The sequence below is a fragment of the Molothrus ater genome, chromosome 16 (genome assembly GCF_012460135.2).
Source record: "Molothrus ater isolate BHLD 08-10-18 breed brown headed cowbird chromosome 16, BPBGC_Mater_1.1, whole genome shotgun sequence".
Taxonomy (NCBI): Eukaryota; Metazoa; Chordata; class Aves; order Passeriformes; family Icteridae; genus Molothrus; species Molothrus ater.
This window is the reverse complement of record NC_050493.2, coordinates 14345791-14363507: the sequence shown is the minus strand read 5'-3', so window position 1 is coordinate 14363507 and position 17717 is coordinate 14345791. Positions and strand designations below refer to the sequence as shown.

Genomic DNA, 17717 nt, shown 5'->3' with positions numbered 1-17717 from the left:
GATTGGGGATGGGATGGGCCAAGGGATGGGATTGGAGAAGGGATTTAGAATGGGATATGATTGGGGATGGGATGTGATTGGGGATGGGATGGCGTTGGGGATAGGATTGGGGATGGGATGGGGGCGGAGCCTTATGCCGGCTGTGGGCGTGGCCTGGTGCTGGTGGGCGGGGCCTGACATGGATGGACATCTGAGCCCCTCCCGGATGGGCGTGGCCGAGCGCAGTCAGGTGAAGCCGAACACAATCGGGTCACGCCGAACAGACGAACGCACGCAGCTCCAGCTCAGCCGAACCGAGCCGAACGGAGCCGGGAGGAGCCGACTGGACCCGAACCGAGCCGGGCACAGCCGATTGGAGCCGATTGGAGCCGATTGGAGCCGATTGAAGCCGATTGGAGCCGAGGTGAGGAGCCGTGTGAGGGAAGATGCGCCCGGTGGCCCGGGACTCGCGATGGCCCCGCAGCCGCCCCGCTCCCTGCCCTCCTCCCTCCCGGGACCGGTGCGACCTCGCTGCTTCTCGCCCTGCCAGAGCCCCGGGACCGCCCGCGCTGCTGCATGGCCGGGAAGAAGCTGATCGTGGTGTTCGGGGCCACCGGTGAGTGCGCGGGGAGAGACCCGGGCTGTGCCTGCGGCCGGCGAGGGGCGGAGGCCTCGGTGATGCCCGAGCGGCCGGGGGGTGAGGAGGGTGAGCGGTGCGGGCAGAGAGCGGGGCTCGGCGCTTGTGGCGGTCTGGCCGCTCCGTCCCGCGGCCCCAGCGCGTCCCGGGGCCCCGGGGCCCGCCCTGACCGGCTGCTCCCGCAGGGGCCCAGGGCGGCGCCGTGGCCCGGGCGCTGCTGGACGATGGGAGCTTCAAGGTGCGCGCCGTGACCCGGAGCCCCAGGAAGAAGGAGGCGGAGGAGCTGAGGCGCAGGGGAGCCGAGCTGGTGAAGGCAGATCAGGACGATGAGGCATCGCTGGAGCAGGCCTTGGCCGGTGCCTACGGAGCCTTTATTGTCACCAACTTCTGGGAACACTGCAGCAAGGAGAAGGAAATCGAGCAGGTACCTGTCCTGACATTAACTGGGACCATGTGCGGAATGATCTGGCAGCAGGGACAAAGTGGGGACAGCTCTTGGAGCATCTTTGGCAGCCTTGATGGTTTGAGTAGCTAGTCCAGAAGACCCCAAGGCCTCACAAACACCAGGTCCCAGTTCTTGCAAAGCCAGGACTTGTTCTCTGTTCCCTCATAGTGGCATGGCTCCAGGGTCTGATGCCTTCAGGAATTGATAAATTTGTTACAGAGAGCCCTTCCCAGGAGCTGGAGTAGCAGGAGTGGGAACACTTGGCTCCTCAGAGCCTTCCCAGGGCAGAGCTGAGACAGTCACTACCTGCAGACCTGTAGCTCTCTGTGCTTGCAACTTTGGGGCCAAAACCCTGCAGTATCAGAGATTCCAAGGGTGGTGCTCACGCCAGTACAGATACTGCAAGGTGGCAGTTGCCACGCCTGGATGGCAACAAACAAAAAAGATAGTTCAGGGCAGGTATGTTAGCCAGGCAGGTTTTTTGCATGTTTGGTGGAGCAGCAAGCTCCAAAGCTGGAGGGTGTGTGGTCTTTCTGAAGTAGGACGGAGTAAGGAGAGAATTCAGCTCCACCTGGACAACTCACTGTGCTCCCAGCTGAGGGCTGGTGGGGGTTGGATCCTCCCCAGAGGGAAGGGGGTTGTGGGGATGATGGGGGTGTCCCATTCTCCTCTTCATGGCTGGTTTCCCCCTTGGCTCAGGGACGGCGCCTGGCTGATCTGTCCAAGCGCCAGGGCCTGCACCATGTGGTGTTCAGCGGCCTGGAGAACGTGCAGCAGCTGACAGGGGGGCAGCTGGAGGTGCTGCACTTCGATGGCAAAGGCGTGGTGGAGGAGCACTTGCAGAAAATCAGGGTTCCCACCACCATCATCCGCCTGCCCTTCTACTTTGAGAACTTCCTCTCCATCTTCAAGCCGCAGAAGGCCCTGCAGGGAGACGCCTTTGTGCTGGGTAAGGAGGAGCTCTGCTCTGTGGGTCACTGTGCTGTGACTGTCCCACTGTGCCTGGGACAGACTGCCAGGGCTCTGGGCTGGTAGCGTGAAGAGGCCTCTCCCAGCTTGACCACAGCAAGCTGCATGATGGTCTTCAGGTCTGTTTGGTGGCCTGCAGGAAATCCCCAGGATGCTGGGCCTGTTTGTGGTGCTGAGGGCTGTTCTGCAGATCCTAGAGCAGCTCTGGACACCCCAGGTGCCTGCATTTGGGATGGTGGAGCTCTGGACACCCCAAGTCCCTGCATTTGGGATGGTGGAGGTTGTGGGGCTGCAGGTGACTCACAGTGCTGCTCTGCTGTCAAGGTCTCTCAGCTCAGCCCTTGCTCTCCTGCCTTGCCATGCTGATGGGTGCTCTCATCCCTCTCTCACCTCATGTCCAGAGACTGAAAACTCTGCTGTACCTGCTCAGAGCTGGGCTGCACTGCAGCTGGGATCAATCTCTCCATACAGAGCTGCCCATGGGGGACACCCCCATGGATGGGATGGCTGTGGAGGACCTTGGGCCCGTTGTACTTTCCCTGCTGAAGTCCCCAGGGGAGTACATTGGCCAGGTAATAGGACTCAGCACGGGCAAGCTCACCGAGGCAGAGTACGCTGCCATCCTCTCCCAGCAGACGGGCAAGACTGTGACAGCCAGCAAGGTAGGAAGTGTCCCTTGGTGTAGGTGATGCTCCTGAGGGACTCACAGCTCTTTTTGGTACAGCCCAGCAGCGACACTGCCCTGTTGGTATTGTCACTGAGCTCGTGCCTGTGGAGCACACAGCTGTACCTGGGCAGGTCTGGGCCTGGCTCTGAGGGATAACTGAGCTGGGAGGTCTCCAGCAGAGCCAGGGATGGGCACCTACCCAACAGGTTTCTGCTGGGTGCCCTTCCCTTCAGCAGGGCTTCCCCCAGGGCTTTGCTGTGTCACCATTACAACAGACCTGGCCTCTGTGCAGTGTCACTGTTAACAACACCCCTGAGCACTCCCTGCTCTTTGTGACTTCTTTTTAATCTTTGTTTGCAGTTCACTTGTGCCTCAGGCAGCCAGTCCAATGGATGAGGGGTATGGTAAAGTGCATTTCATTAGAAACAACGCCCCTGGGTTGCTCTCTGCAGGTTCTGCCCTCTCAGAAGTGCAGTGAACCAAACCCTTTGATTCAGGCAGGGATGTTTTGGGGTGCCAGGTGCCAACCTGAGTTGCCTCCTGGACCACCCAGTTTCTAGACCCCCTCAGCCATAGCTCTGGTGTGAGGAAGGGCTCCCTCATAGCTGCTCCAGCCCCTGGCCAGCTGTGCCAGAGCTGGGGCTGGCCCTAGGCTGGCTGGGCTGTTCCTTTGCCCAACCCCAGAAGTGCCCTGCAGAGCCCTCCACACCAGTGGCCATGCTGTGACAGGCTGCTCTACCAGAGCCCTCATCCCATCCCCTCAGAGGCTGAGGGGGAAGCCCAGCAGGCTCTGAAAGAGTTTTTCCCCCAATTCTGTTGGCAGATGTCCCCTGAGGAGTACGAGAAGCGGGACTTCCCTGGGGCCCAGGAGTTGGCTGCCATGTTCCGTTTCTACGCCCTGAAGCCAGACCGCAACGTGGCCCTGACCATGAAGCTGAACCCCAAGGCCCGCACCTTCCAGCAGTGGGTGGGGGACAACAAGCATGCCTTCTGAGCCTCCCCTCCCTCCTCTGCCTCCCTGCTTTCTGCAGCAGGTAGGGGCACCTGGCTGAGGAGGTGAGGAGCCCTGGGCCGTGCTGCCTTCCCAGCAGTGCCTCAGGGAGAGGCTGATCTGCCCCAGCTGGGGAGAGCTCAGCCCACCTTGCTGGTCCATGTGTGTGCTCCTGCAGCGTGGTTGGGACTATTTAGGCAGCTAGAACAAGAGGAAGGGCTGGACAGTACAGGCAGAGGGGTGGCAGAAGTGCTGCCTTTGCACTCTGTCCTAAGGGAGGTGTTGCTTTAGTCACTGTGGGTGTTTTAGGGTGGTGGGGCCTTGTTTTCCCGGGATCATTTCCTTTCCCAGGCAGCTCTGAGCATATGGCAGCACGTGGGAGGCTGAAGGTGTGTACTCCAAAGGCAGTGCCTCTGGGGCAGGTATCCATGGCCAGGGCTGCCACAGGCTCCTAAGCAAACACAACACAGGGATTATTCTCCATGGATCTGGTTTGGGCCCTGCAGGTGAGCCACTGGAGAGATGGAGGCTTTGTGTCACCCCAGTAAGCAGGGACTGCAGTGACTTCCTGTGAGTCTAACACAAAAGCTGAGCCTGATTCCTCATCATACAGCTCTGGCCCTGGTCCTTGGGCTCCTGGGCTAATTTCAGTCACTGTCCAAGGAGCTGAGATAAAACTCAACTTCTTCTAGACTGTCCAAGGTTCAGTGGAAAAGCCCCTTCCCCCTCATGTGCCTAAAGTACTGCTCAAATAGGGCAGCTTTGTGTTTAAAGTCAATCCCAGCCCCTAGCAATGCTTGAGCCATCCAAACCTGTCCCCTCCTTGTCCCAGAGACCTTCATCATTCCTGTTAGGAGGGGAGGGAAGGGGCTGACAGAGCAGGTGGAAGAGTAGACAAGGCAGCAAGGCACAGCACGTGTTAAATATCTTTATGAAGTCCATCTTATTTACATGGGTACAGAATCACTTTACAGAAGTTTAATCAGGAGGCAACGCGTGCTTTATTTCAGCAAATTAAGAAGGGCAAGACTACAGCATGTCCCTGTTGAACTGGTGTTGAACTGATTAGTATGGGGGCTGATGGTACCTGCACAGTATCACAAACACAGCAGGCTACAGTAACCATGGAATACTCACTGCAAGAGCTCAGCTCCATCTGGAAGGAGTGATCCACCTCACTTGCACTCTCACACAAGTAAAACAACGATGCTCTGACCAATCCTTTACGCTACGGGTGTTGCACTAAAGTAATAAAAGATTTTTGTCCCCACCTGGCAAAGGGCTCAGTGATCGACTTGTACCAGTCCAGAAGCAACAGCAGTTGTGTGGTAACTTTAGTTATTTGGGGGATAAACTTGAGGCAAAGTGCAGATTCCATCACTGCTCTGTGCAGGCAATCAGCAGGATAGAGAAAGCCCAGGGCTGTGAGGGAGCCAGGCCAGCTGGGCTCAGACAACACCCAGCCACAGGGAGATTCCACTTGGAGCTGTGCAGGGCAGCAGGGCTGTCATGAAGACAAGGTTAGACCTTCCTAATCCACCAAGTCTCCTGGAGAGTTCACCAAGCACACCTGGCATTCCAAAGGGCACCTGAGTGAGCAGCTGGTGGGCTTGGCCTCCATACAGCAAACTGCTGCTCTGTGCTGGGCTATTTATTTCACATTTCCTCTGGTTTGGATTCTAAATAATACTTCAACTTTAGCTTTTACCAAATAAGCTTCCAGCAGCAGTAGGGTTGTGGAGCAGCCTCCAGAGAGCCACACTTCTGCTAAGCTGTTTTTTTCCTTCACTGCCATTTATTAGGACAGTGGGTGGGGTTGGTGTTGGTGCCTCGGTGGTCCTTGGCCTCTCCAGCTGGGATTCTTGCTGTGCTGCTGACTGACATCCTGTGTTCTCCAGAGCCTGGCTGCCAGAAAGATTCACCCCCAACTGCACGGATGACCTGCTGCTGCTGGCTCCTAGTTCCCAGTAGAACGCTTTCCTGCAGTTGGAGTGAGAGGAAGGTTACAATTTCCTGGCTGTATCAGCAGCACACAGCACACAGTTCACTTTGGGAGCACCTCCCCTCCTGACCTGCTGTCACACTGTCACCCCTACAGCACAGCCAGATTTGAAGCCTACAAAGATGCAAAGCTGAGCCCCTGGAATCCCAGACTCTGTGTCTGCTACAGATGATTCCAAATCTTGGTGCTCCCTCATGACAGGTCAGCACCAGCTGAAGCACCTGGGTTGCACTGCAGTGATGCATGGTGGGCTTTGCTGTGCTCTGTGACAAAGGCTGGCTCCTCCCTGGTGCTGTAAGCCCATGGCAGGGGTGAATCCAGCCCGAGAGTGCCAGCACCAGTGGCTCTGCAGCCCAGGATTTGTGTGGCAGAACCCGGTCCCAGTGGGACCAGCTGATGGGAACATGCTCAGTGCTTGGAACTGGGCACAGCTCCAGCAGCAGAGCTGCAGGGGAGGCCAGCCACCTCCCCAAGGGAGCACCCAGCATCTGTGCTGCTCTTTGCTGCAGCAACAATGCACTTTAATCCCTGGTTTGTTGCTCCAGGTCCCAGGGGACAGCTAGGGCTGGAAGGCCTGAGGCTAAGTGAGAAGCAACGCTGTGCTATTCTGCTTCCACCTCCCAAGAAGTGCTCAGTGTGGGGGAAAGACAACAGTGAAACACAAGAGACCTCCTACCTCGGATGGGGTGTCAGGAGGTAAACATTTTCTTAAGTTTGGAAAGGAATCCCTCCTTGTTCTCCTGAGCCTCAGGCCTATCCCCGCCTGCGTCAGCGCTAGCCGTGGCCCTGCCACCTGGACACAAACAGCAAAGGGCTGCAGTCAGACACATCTCCCACCAGGACCAGAGGGCTGCTTGGACAGGGAATGGCCAGGAGAAAGCAGCTGGTTGTGCTGCTCCCTCGTGTCCAGGGCTGCACCTGGCAGCGAGCCACAGGACTGGACCCCTTGCAGTGGAAGCACTGGAGAGCCTGGATCCCAGGAGTGGAAAAGCCAACCATGAGCTCAGGTGCTGAGCTGTTCCCTTCCCCTCTCCCCAGCCCTCCAACTGGCAAGGGAATTCTTGTGCTGCACAATTGAGTCAGGCACCCCACAGGCTTTGGAAACAAGTACTTGGAACTGAGAGTCTGCCACTAAAAACAAATGGTGAACTCAATCACAGCCAGCCAGGACTTTACAGGGTTAAAAGGTCTATGCTGGTGGTCTCTGAAACAGGTTCTGCCTGTTTCAAGGTTGTGTCCTTGCAAAGCAGTGCAAAACCACACCAGGAGCCTGATTTGTGTCACTGCAAGCAATGCTCTCACAGTATCACGCAGAAAATTAACTCATGTAGAATGAAAAAGGCTGCAAGTATTTCAGACTGACTGTCTAGATAAGGAATGTTAAAATTGCCCTGTATTAACAGGTCCTGAGAATTTGTTTGTCCCTCTGAAGTGGCTATTACAAGAACAAAGGAGACCTGTTTGCTAATCTGCTTTTTTCTACAGTAAAACCATCAACAACAAGATGCCAAATGCCCCCTTGAGCTTTCTTTGTGCACAGAGAACTCGGAGTCTGGTGCTCCCCAGCCTCCCCGGGCTGAGTCTGGGCTCAGACTGATGCAATGGGATGAAATCCCGAGGCAGGACACGCCTCCCTCAGCACAGCCTGTCTCTACACTGCAACCTACTGGCCTTGTTTTAACTCACCTTGCTGCTTCATCATGGTAAAAACTGGCAGGTTTGCTTTTTAAAAAAATTCGTTTGAAGAGGTTATTTTTCCTCTTTGGCACACAAATGCCTTTAAAAAAGCTGGAATGCAAATTCAGTGCTCAGAGCTCTGCCCTTCCCCCAAGGCTGACTGTAATATAGGAAAGACATATTTTCTGTATGTATAATTACTATAAAACAGAACACTGGGAAGTATTTGGCAGATCCTGCACTTAAGCCTATACTCCTCACAGGAGAGCAGATCCTGGGATCATTCAACAGCTCCAAAAGGCTCTCACCTTTGCCTAGTCACAAATGCCCTGTTTGGTTTCAAACCAAAACCAAAATCCAATGGGCTTTAAGAAGTTCATTGTTTCAATTAAGCAAAGAAAAAACTACTTTCCAGTAGTGAGACACAGAGCTCCTTCCTTACTATGTTACCACATGTTGTGCCTTTAGCTGCTGCCTCTTCAAGCACCTCATCCCTGAAACTTAGGACACAAGTGCTGAATCTCAATTTTCCATCTGGAGCTGGAGAGCAGCTCCACAAAGCTCCCAGCTGCCTTCACTCCTCCACCATGCTGGACACTGTCCACTGACCAGAGCTGTCACTGCCACCAGTGGACACTCCTAGCCCAGGTTTCCCCACTCACCCAGAACTCAGCCCCAGCAGAAACCCCTGTCAGCATTCCAGGAGGAGCAGCCCTGCTGTGCTCAGAAGCACACTGGACTGGGATCCAGCACACAGGAAATTGGCCTGAAGCACATCTGCTTTCCTGCCTCAAGGCAAGTCCTGGCACAGGGGAAGCAGGGAGCAGGAGGCATTCATCAGCACAGCTTGTCTGCACCCTGGAGTACTCAGAGCCTGCTCTCTGTTCACACATTTGCCCAGTAAGTACAGCAATAGAGCTTCCTGGGAAGAGGCTGCCTCCCTGCTGAGTGCTACAGCCTGTTAATACCACAGCAGAACTACTTCTGTTAACCAGGCTGTGCTGCCACAGACCTGACGGTGCCCCTGGCTCACCCTGCTCCCCAGGAGTGCTCAGGGAACACTCTGCACTCCCACAGCAGCTGCCCAGGGAAGGGGCAGCAGTGTCCCTGCTCACCTGAGGCTGTGTTGGTGACCCCGTTCACGGTGCCCTCCACGTCGGTCTCGTCCTCGGCGTAGCTCATCATTAAGGCTCGCTGGCGATCCGTCAGCCTCCTGTGGCACCAGGACACGGGCTCAGGGGTGGCCTGGGCTCCCACAGCCTCCCAAACCTCCCCCAGCAGCACCCACAGTACATTGTGTAGGAATACACCAGGAATCCATGTGCTCTTTAAATGAGCCATCTATGAGGAACGGTCTCCAGTGGAAGAGGGGACATAGGACTCACTGCATTTCACCTCATAGAATTTTCACAACTTTTAAACAACATTTTTTGTGAAAAGTTCTTAAGATTTCACAGGAACTTGTTTTAGCTCTACTTACTGAGGAACTTTTATCTTTATGTGGATGTAGTGGTCTCCGTAGCCATAGCTGTTGACCTTGGGAATGCCTTTCCCACTCATTCGAATTCTCTGGTCTGGCTGAATACCAGGGGGTATCTATAAACACAAAGGTGTCACATTTATCACTCTAATGAAACATTTAGATAATAATTACACAGCTATAAAAATTATCTGCTTCTCTAACAAGCTCTAAAGTAGGATGGGAGAGCTCTTGTATGCTCATGCATTGGACACATCCCAAAGCTAAGCCAGTAAGGATGGAAAAGCTTTTGAAGGAATCAGTAAAGAACCTGACACAGCCTGTAGCCCTGTAGTTTGGGGTTTGTCTAGCAATCCCTTTCTTTCCCTGTCCCTACACAGCAACAGGAAAGAAGCTGTGACCAGGCAGGTCACAAACTACCCAAGGCTCAATCCTGAAGGAGTCTGAAACGGAATACTGGCAGACTTGGGAGATTTTGCCCACCTTTGCAGCTAAGGAGAAGCCTTTGCTGTGCCCCAGTGATTCATGCCCAGAACAGTGGCACTCACCGTGATGTTGATTGTCTCATACAAGCCTTGACAGCGGGCAGTGCCTCCCAGCACAGCCTGAGCTATGGAGATGGGGAGATCCGAGTGGATATCGGCTCCGTTTCGTCGGAACACAGAGCTCTTCTGAACCTGCAGGGCAGCAAAGTGCCAGAGAGCAGTGAGCACACCATGTTCTCCTGCTACACTGCTCCCAAGGGTCTCAGGAAAAAATATACCATCCCCAAACTGCATGGCTAAGAACTGTGAGTTAATATTTGGTGTCCCAGTGAAACACAGATATCAACATAACTGAATTAGCTAAAGGATTGGAAGGATCCCTGCTTCCTGCCTCAGGAACTCCCTCCCCTATTCCTGCTGTTAGTTCATCCATGTCACTCTGGTTCTGCAGAGACAGCAGAGCCTTGTCCAGCACTCTGAACAGGGGCAAGCCAAAAGTGAGAAGGAAATAAAGCACCTTTGCAGTGGCCTCACAAGCTGGAACAAAATTAAACCCTCCTGCACCATGAAAGAGATGCTGAAAAAAATTTTCTCCTTGACAGGGATGTGTGTGGCAGGAGAAGACACCCAGCAACAGCAGAGGTGCACAGCAGCCCTGAAGGTGGATCTGCAGAAGGACACTTCACCAGGCAGCCTCCTGCAGCACCTCCCACAGCTCTCCTCAGCTCTGCCACCCCTGCCAGCAGGAAGCTTCCTCACATTTCCAAGTCAAAAATTGGAGGCATGAAAAGCCTACTCTGCATTTTGATTCACGCTACCCTAAGGGCCTGGTCCTGGAACAAGCAGGGATTCTTCATAACAGATTCAAAGTTACCCTCCTTGCTACAATGCAGATCTCCTGCTGTCTCACAAAGTTCACAGGGATCATGTTACCTCAGCTGTTCCAAAGGATCACTGGCTCTTCCTCCTCTGCCCATTCTGCAGTCCTTTCCCAGGCAGTTGAGAAGGGAACAACCAACTTACATCATAAACCAGCTTGGGATACATACCCTGAACGTAATGAAAATTTCTTTCTTCCCCACAGGCATCCGAACTGTCTGCCCGTCCTCAACACCTGCAATCAGAACAGGAGGGAAGGTGACCTTGGGTTAGAACCCACGTGTGACATGGATGCCTACAACTCTTACCAATCCCAAGAGCTGGCCACCACAGCCCAAAGGAGGAGGGGTCAGCACATGTTTATACCTCTGAATTGATCCCTATGCCCCCAACACGTTTTTTACTTCAATATCTACAGAATTTTTTACAGAAATGCATTGGATTAAGGAACACTGCAGCCTCCACAAGCTGCAGGAAAATTACAGGCTGCTCACCCAGGGTGGTCTCAAAGAAGCAAGTCTTACTCCCACCACTGAATTCTCCCCTCTGGTGAGGAAGGCAATCAGCACACCCCTCTGAGCCAAGCCAAGGCTTTCAGGATTCCCACTCCCTCCCCAGGAGGGAGGACAAATGAAAGACCCATGGCAAATGTCAAGGGTCTTGAAAGAAGGGGGTCTTAAAGGGTCTGAAAGACCTTGACGAATGTCAAGAACAAATGAAAGACCTAAGGCAACAAAACTTTTGGAGATTCACTCTTCAGAACCTGCCTAGGATTACCCAGGCAAGAACCAAAGCTCAGGAAGGGCAGAGCAAACATATCCATGGCCAGAGGACAGACATATCCTGTTCCATTGCCAAACTCTCAATCTGCTTTGTTTTAAAGACCATTTCTCTGCAGCAAAACGTCTTACACTGCTCCCCCATTTGCACCTAATAGTGGCAGTAAATAACTACAGCTCTTTAAGAGAGAGCAGCAGACAGGTACAGCACTGACCAGCTGGCACAGGAACCATCACTGTCTTCTTCTGCTTGGTCTGCCCCGTGCCCCGGCACATGACGCAGGGCGTGGTGATGATGGAGCCGCGGCCGCCGCAGCGCCGGCACGTGGAGCGCATCACGAACGGGCCCGTGTTCATCGTCTCCTGGAGGGAACAAACACACCTTGGGAAATGATGAGTACTCACATGGGGCTTCTCACACAGCACCTTGGAGCTCTGATCACACACACACACCCTGTCAGGACACAGATTCCCTTCAGACACTGCTGAAATCCACTCGCCATCCCATGCCGATTGCCACTGAACACCACCAGTACTACAAGTGTCAGGTGGTGAGGGTAAGGCAAACACACCACCCTCAAAGTCTAGGCTTTAATGTACAAGGAGGAACAAAGCTCCTTACAGTGCTACAAATGCCTATGTTCTGATGAATCCAAGGACAATCCATTTACCTGGATTACTGCCAGTGTCCAAGGAAACCTTATGGTGACTAAGCCCTGGACTGAACCACTGAAGCACATAAGGAATCCAATGCATGGAAACCCAAAGCCTGCAGCTCCATCATCACCTGAATCTTCTTATTTTATGATTACCCTTGGGTTTTCACCACCTTCCTCCACCTCCCAAGTCAAAAGATACCCATTATTGCCCGAGGAATTTCAGAGCTATGTTAAATTCATTCATTCATATACATTACATTCAGAGTACATACATATACATTACATTCAGAGTTACATTATATTCATATGGTTTGTGGGATGTGCAGCAGCAGAGGATCCAGCCTGAAGGCTCATGCTTTCAGCTGGGCACAGCACTTTAACACAAAGAAAATCTTCCTAGTGCTTATTAGCATCAAGCTGACATTAACTCAGCTTTGCCTGAGATAAGCTGATGAGTGTGGTGAGAATTTTTCACCATGGAATGAAGTGATTCTCCCCAGGAAGGGGAAGCACAGACCTGATGTCCTGCTCAGCACTTACCATGCCCGTGCCATTGCAGTAGTGACAGCGCTGAGCTTTGGTGCCAGGTTCGTGTCCTTTGCCATCACAGCGCACACAGGAGTCCTGGATGTTCACCACAATCTCCTTGTTGACACCTTTTGCAGCTTGGGTGAATGTCAAATCCATGATATACTGCACAGGAAACATGGATATAGAGCCATGACTGAGGTGTGGCAGGGTCTTAAGGAGACTGAGAACAGGCTAAATATCAAACATTTAAATGCTTAAAACAGAAATTCTCAGTAAAGATGACTGATCAAAAGAGGAATTTCTCCTTATATGAAAAGTGTAATTTTTAGTAAAACCAGGAGTACCAAACACCAAACATTTCTGAAGACAACACATGAACCATCAACATTTAAAGGAGCATTTAGCTGCAGCACAAAGAACAGATTTTATTATGGGCCTCACTGCAACATGAAGCTAATTAAGTTGCAAAATTAAGCCAATTAAGCAGCCAAACATATTGCTGGAAGGCCTGGTTTATAGTTACAAGGTGTTTTGTGGGTTTTAGCATTACAGATCAAAGCAGGCATAGGTAAATCAAGCTGCAGCAGAAACTGTACCTCTCCAGCAACGGAACTGCTCAGCAGTACTGGGTGGTGTCAGCAAACACCAGAGAAGTAGCTCAAGCCCAGACAAAATATCCTGTCTGGAAGTGTGGGGTGTGTTCCTGCACAGCTGAGCAGAACTATGAGACTCTGCCCATGCCATGGGACACTCACACACTGCCATCCCCAGAAGTAACTCCTTGCTGCAGCTCCCACAGCGCTCTGTGACAGAAGCTGGGGAGAGACACTGCTTTGACTTTCTCATTCCTAAATAAAGGCATCTCTTACCTCCTGTGGCTGGTCAAAAACACTCTGAAAATCGCCGAAAGAGGATCCTGAGAACTCCCCAAAGATCTTCCTGAAGAGCTCCTCGGGGTCGATGGAGGGGCCGCTGCTCCAGTACTGCCGCCCTGCACCAGCCCCGGCCCCGGCCGCGCCGGCCTCGAAGCTTGCAGTGCCGTAGGCATCGTACTGCTTCCTCTTCACCTCGTCACTCAGCACCTGGGGGCAAGAACGGGCACTGCAGGAGCCAGGAGAATCCCTGGCTCTGGGCTCACACCTTCCATCAAGGTCTCACCCAGCTCTCAGCACCACAGGAGTTAGGGACAAGCTGCTGCTTCCCTGGTGATTCTTGGCTCATCACCCGAAAAATGACAAGATCTTGCTAATTTATAAAAAGCAGATATAACTTATATTAAACAGCTGATCATTGTTATATCAGCTGGAATCAAAAAACAGGGCTGGGGGAGCACAGTGAAAGTCCCTCTGCCTCAGAAACCTGCTGACAGGTTTTTTGTTTGATTATTTAAACTGACAATAATTCCATGGGACTGATATCCATGCCAGTCACTGCTAAGGAAGGGGAAAACTGAAAAAGCCCAAAGCAGCTTAATCAGATACTTGGACCAAGGAATTTCTTGGGACAGATGTGTCCTAGATTGAAGTGCATCAAAAACCAGCCATGGTTTTACAGGAAATGTTTGCCCTCATCTACCCTCTAGTCTTTCCTCCTTCTCATCACAACAAAATCCTGCTATTACCTCGTAGGCTTCTGCCAGCTGAGAGAACTTCTCCTTCGCTTTGGGGTCGTCCTTGTTTGTGTCAGGGTGGTATTTCTTTGCCAACTAAAAAACCAAAGACCAACTCTTAGGGACAGGCAGGAGTTATTTACTTAAGCATAACTCACATACCAGGAAAAACACATCAGGCAGAGCCTGACATTCACTAGATGCATTCCCGGGAACTAAAACCCTTCATTTTCATTTATCAACCCAAAATCAGGAACTACAGGAGCTGCTGCTGATTTTCTCATCAATCCCAGATCCTTCTGGAAGGAGACGAGCGATGACAGCACAGGCAGACCATGCTTTGGAAGCGATCCCCAAGGCCATGTGCTGAGCTTCCCCACTGCCTCCTCCCCTTGTCTGCAGCGGTTCCAAACACGGGGATGGATTTGTTCCCTGCCCCAGCGGAGGGGCAGCGCTGGGGCCCGGCGGGTCCCGCCGCACCTGGTAATAGGCCTTCTTGATCTCCTTCTGCGTGGCGGTGCGGGGCACCCCCAGCACCTGGTAATAATCCTCCTTGGAGCGGGCCGCGCTGCTGTGGAAGGCGGCGGAGGCAACGGCGGCAGCGTGTTTCGTCCCTGCGGGAGAGGAGGGAAAGGAGCCGCCGTGAGGGCCGGGCCGGGCCGGCTGGAGGAAGGGACACGGCCGGGGAAACAGACTCGCGCCCCACCGTCCCGTCCCGTCCCGGCCCGCCCGGCCCCGGCACGCTCACCGGCGGCGCAGAGCCCGGCACGGAGCAGCAGGAGGCGGCGCGGGGCGCGGGCGGGCGGGGCGCGGAGCCCGCGGAGCAGCAGCAGCAGCGGCGGCCGCGCGTTCCCCGCCCCGCGCCCCGCGGCCGCCCCGACCCAGCGCGACGCGCTCCCGGCCGCCATCTTGGCCCGCGCGCGGCGCTGCGCCTGCGCACCCTTCGGCGGGGACGGGCCGCGCATGCGCACGGCGCCGCGGCCGTGGCTGCGCGATGGTTACGCATGCGCGGTGCTCGGCAGGGCCGCGGGGATGGCGGCGGGCGGGGGGAGCTGAGCGGTGGCGGGGCCCGGGCAGGGAGTGCGCGAGGATACGGCTGGGACAACCGGGCACTGCCCCCGTGACAGCCTCGTGCGGCAAGGTGCGAGCCCTGCCTCTGCTCAGCCCTTCAGGGCCGCTCTTCCTCTCCCCTAGCGGGTAACATATCTCCCAGGATGGAATAAAGGCTCTGAAAGCGCAGCGGGTGCAGTGCCACACGCCCACACTCCCACGGCACAGCAGCCTGGCACGGCACCCACGGCCAGGCAGCACAGCAGCTTTCCTCTGCAGAGGGGGAGGACGATTCGTGCCAAACTTGTCTCTCTCCCGCCCTCGGCACCGGGGCTGGCGCCTCCGAGCGCTCCTCAGGCAGGCTCGGGCCCGCGGCGCGGGGGTGGCTCCGCCGGGCTGAGCGGGGACGGGGCCGTGCCGCTCCCGCTGCGCACACGCCGCTGTCCCAGCCCGGGTGAAAGCAGGGCAGGAGGCCTGGCCTCCAGCGGCGTGGGTGACAGCCGGGCTCCACCGCGTCCAGAGGGCTCAGATCCAGCGCGCCCTCCTCCTCCTCCCTCCCCGCAGCCGTGAGCACACGAAGGTCTCTGTTCACCGCCGGCTGCCGGCCGAGGAGGAGGCGATCACGCCGAGCCCACTGCACTGCAAACCTCCCGCTGGCCCCGTCCTCCTGGCCAGAGCCCGACGGAACCGCTGCCCTTGCGCGGGAGGAGAGCTGGGTGCCAGCCGGGGGCACAGCGCGGGGTGACCACGAGCCTCGGGGGAAGGGGCCGGGATCCCCGGGACCGCCGGTCAGTCACCCCACGGCTGGCTCCGGTGCCGGGGCTGGAGGCTCTGGCGGGGGTCCGAGGAGCCGGGGCTGGGGTTCTGTGCCCCGCTCGCGGTGACAGCGGGGACGCGGAACACACGGGACACACGTGAGGGGGTCCGGCGGGGCCGGGCCAGGGCCGGGGCGGGGCTCGGGGTGGGCGGAGCGGCCGGGCCGGGCCGGGCTGGGCAGGGCTGGGCACGGCTCGGAGCGGTACAGCCGGAGCACCATGAACCGCTTCAAGGCGTCCAAGTTCCGGCACACCGAGGCCCGGCTGCCCCGCAGGGAGGTGAGCGCTGCGGGACCGGCCGGTACCGGGGGATCGCGGGGGCGGCGGGGCCGGGGCTGCCGGCGGGCAGGGACAGGGACGGGCACGGGCACAGGGCAGGGCCGGCCCCGCCCCGCGGCACCGGCAGGGCGCGGCTCCGGGCCCCGCGGCATCGCCGGTGCGGCGGGGCCGTGCCCGGGTCTCCCGGCCGTGGTGCGGGTGCGTTGCCCGGGCGGCCCCTCCTTGGCACCCGGTGCTGCTCATCCCGGTGTCGGCGGAGGATCCCGGCCCCGGGGCGCTCCGCAGGTGGGGCTGCGAGGGAACCCCAGCCCTCTCTGGCCGGTGCAGCCCCCCTGGCTGGCATGGGGTACCCGTCCCGCGGTGCCTGCTCCCCTCCTGCCTCTGGGCACGGCTGGCACACGCCGTGCATCCCCGGTCCTTGCTGCCCGCTGCCGTTCGGTATCTCGCCGTCCTGGTCTGTGCCAGCCAGGGCACCACGCACCGAGTGTGAAAGGCTGGGCCTTGCTCCTGCCACCCTGCTCTGCCACCCCGCTTCCGCAGGCACGGGGGAAGGGCTGGGCCCCACGGGTGCTCCCGAGCCCCACCACCCTGGCCATGAGCTGTGGAGCTCGGCACCGCTGGGGCCAGGCAGCTCTGGGAGTCTCGTGGGCAGTACAGAGCCATGTGGTGCCCTCTCTGGCCTCTGCTCCATGAATAACCAGCCCCAGTCATGCCAAGTGTCACAATCCATCCTGGCACGGTGCTGGCAGTGGGTAGCCCTGCCCCGCTGTGCCCCAAACCACAGAGCTGGGCCAGGGCAATCTCCCAGGTCCCTGTCCCTACAGATTTGGCAGGGCAGGGGCAGAGATGCAGGGGCAGGACTGGGTGAGTCACATGGGGGGTGTTACCAGGACACACAGCCCTTTTGGGGGCTCCCCGAGCTGGGTACCCTGCACCCAGCACCTCCTCAGCACCGTGGCCATGAGTGAGGCTGCTGCTGCTCCCAGCCCTTGGGTGTGCACACACTCCTTCTCTGTAACTTCCCAGCCAAGCTGTCCTTGCACGCACCCATGGCCTGTGCTCACATGCCTCTGCAAATCCAGCAAGCACCCAAAACATCCTCTGAGCTTCAGCTGTGGGACAGGACACGGTGCCCCCATGCCCATGGCGTGCCAGCCTCAGTGTGGCTCAGGTCACCAAAATCTCTGTGGGATGAATGTTTGGCTGTGAATCCCAGGGTCCAGATCAGTCACTGGCAGTGGGGAGTGTGGGTGCTGGGACACCTGGCTGTGCAGGACATGGCATCCTGCAGGCAGGGACATCCCATCACTGCTGTCCTGGTGCTGGTTCCATGGTGGGGGAGCTCTGAGGGGCAGCATGCCCTTGCTGTGTGCAGGATCTGCTGTGCAAGGCCCTTCCAAAGGCTTTTCCCATTCAGGCATGAAACATATCCTTGGAAGTGAGGCCACGCACTCCCCGTAGGGCAGCAGGTGGAGAAGGAAGTCTTGTCACCAAGCCCATCTCAGGTGTCACAGCGGGAAGCTCTGCTGTGTCCCCAGCTGAGCAGCTGTTTATGGAGGCACAAGCAGACACCCGACCTGGCTGGATCAGGAAGCGCAGTGTAAACATCAGGGATCACATCTGATGATGCTCTTCAGGCAGCATCTGCAGGGCTCTGCTGCCAGATGGCCCTTGAGAGCTCACAGTTTGTCCTAGGGATGTAGCCAGGATGGCTGCATGTGCTTTCCTGGCCATGCTGCCACGCTGCAGGGAGGATCACTGCCTTGAGGGCTGCTGCCTGTGTC

At 56.3% G+C, this 17717-nt stretch overlaps 3 protein-coding genes across 5 annotated transcripts in view; 2 read left to right on the top strand and 1 right to left on the bottom strand.

The window, feature by feature from the left end:
* Window positions 1–220: 220 nt before the first annotated feature.
* Window positions 221–4967, top strand: NMRAL1 (NmrA like redox sensor 1). Of its 2 annotated transcripts, XM_036392381.2 has the most exons (6): window positions 221–403; window positions 530–595; window positions 802–1040; window positions 1761–2010; window positions 2502–2692; window positions 3521–4967. In XM_036392381.2, exons 2-6 carry the CDS (start codon window positions 556–558, stop codon window positions 3689–3691), a joined length of 891 nt encoding a protein of 296 aa, XP_036248274.1. In that variant the 5' UTR covers window positions 221–403; window positions 530–555; the 3' UTR covers window positions 3692–4967. The 2 variants fall into 2 exon arrangements, with proteins under 2 accessions (XP_036248274.1, XP_036248273.1); XM_036392380.2 differs by lacking the exons at window positions 221–403; window positions 2502–2692 and having other exon boundaries at window positions 448–595; window positions 3521–3607.
* Window positions 4603–14716, bottom strand: DNAJA3 (DnaJ heat shock protein family (Hsp40) member A3). The gene is made up of 11 exons (XM_054516538.1): window positions 14538–14716; window positions 14270–14403; window positions 13802–13885; window positions 13050–13262; window positions 12190–12342; window positions 11206–11353; window positions 10382–10446; window positions 9396–9524; window positions 8848–8963; window positions 8483–8580; window positions 4603–5668 (listed from the first exon to the last, which is right to left on the bottom strand). The coding sequence occupies exons 1-11, from the start codon at window positions 14695–14697 to the stop codon at window positions 5646–5648; spliced, it is 1323 nt and encodes a 440-aa protein (XP_054372513.1). The 5' UTR covers window positions 14698–14716; the 3' UTR covers window positions 4603–5645.
* A 1121-nt stretch (window positions 14717–15837) lies between these two features.
* LOC118692381 (mitochondrial import inner membrane translocase subunit TIM16-like) overlaps window positions 15838–17717 on the top strand; it is a 37880-nt gene continuing 36000 nt past the window's right edge. For both annotated transcript variants that reach the window (XM_036392164.1, XM_036392162.1), the window contains exon 1: window positions 15838–15933. In XM_036392164.1, coding sequence (XP_036248057.1) covers window positions 15874–15933 — 60 coding nt within the window. In that variant the 5' untranslated portion in view covers window positions 15838–15873. The remainder of the gene's footprint in view (window positions 15934–17717) is intronic.

Bases quoted from the DNA above. Each gene is read 5' to 3' on its own strand.
- NMRAL1 (XM_036392381.2), top strand. From the start codon at position 556: ATGGCCGGGAAGAAGCTGATCGTGGTGTTCGGGGCCACCG. The intron at 596-801 runs GTGAGTGCGCGG...CTGCTCCCGCAG, and splicing joins CGTGGTGTTCGGGGCCACCG to GGGCCCAGGGCGGCGCCGTG. The intron at 2,693-3,520 runs GTAGGAAGTGTC...TTCTGTTGGCAG, and splicing joins AGACTGTGACAGCCAGCAAG to ATGTCCCCTGAGGAGTACGA.
- DNAJA3 (XM_054516538.1), bottom strand. From the start codon at position 14,697: ATGGCGGCCGGGAGCGCGTCGCGCTGGGTCGGGGCGGCCGCGGGGCGC. The intron at 13,886-14,269 runs GTGCGGCGGGAC...TTGGTTTTTTAG, and splicing joins TCAAGAAGGCCTATTACCAG to TTGGCAAAGAAATACCACCC. The intron at 8,964-9,395 runs GTGAGTGCCACT...TTGTGTTTATAG, and splicing joins ATGAGACAATCAACATCACG to ATACCCCCTGGTATTCAGCC.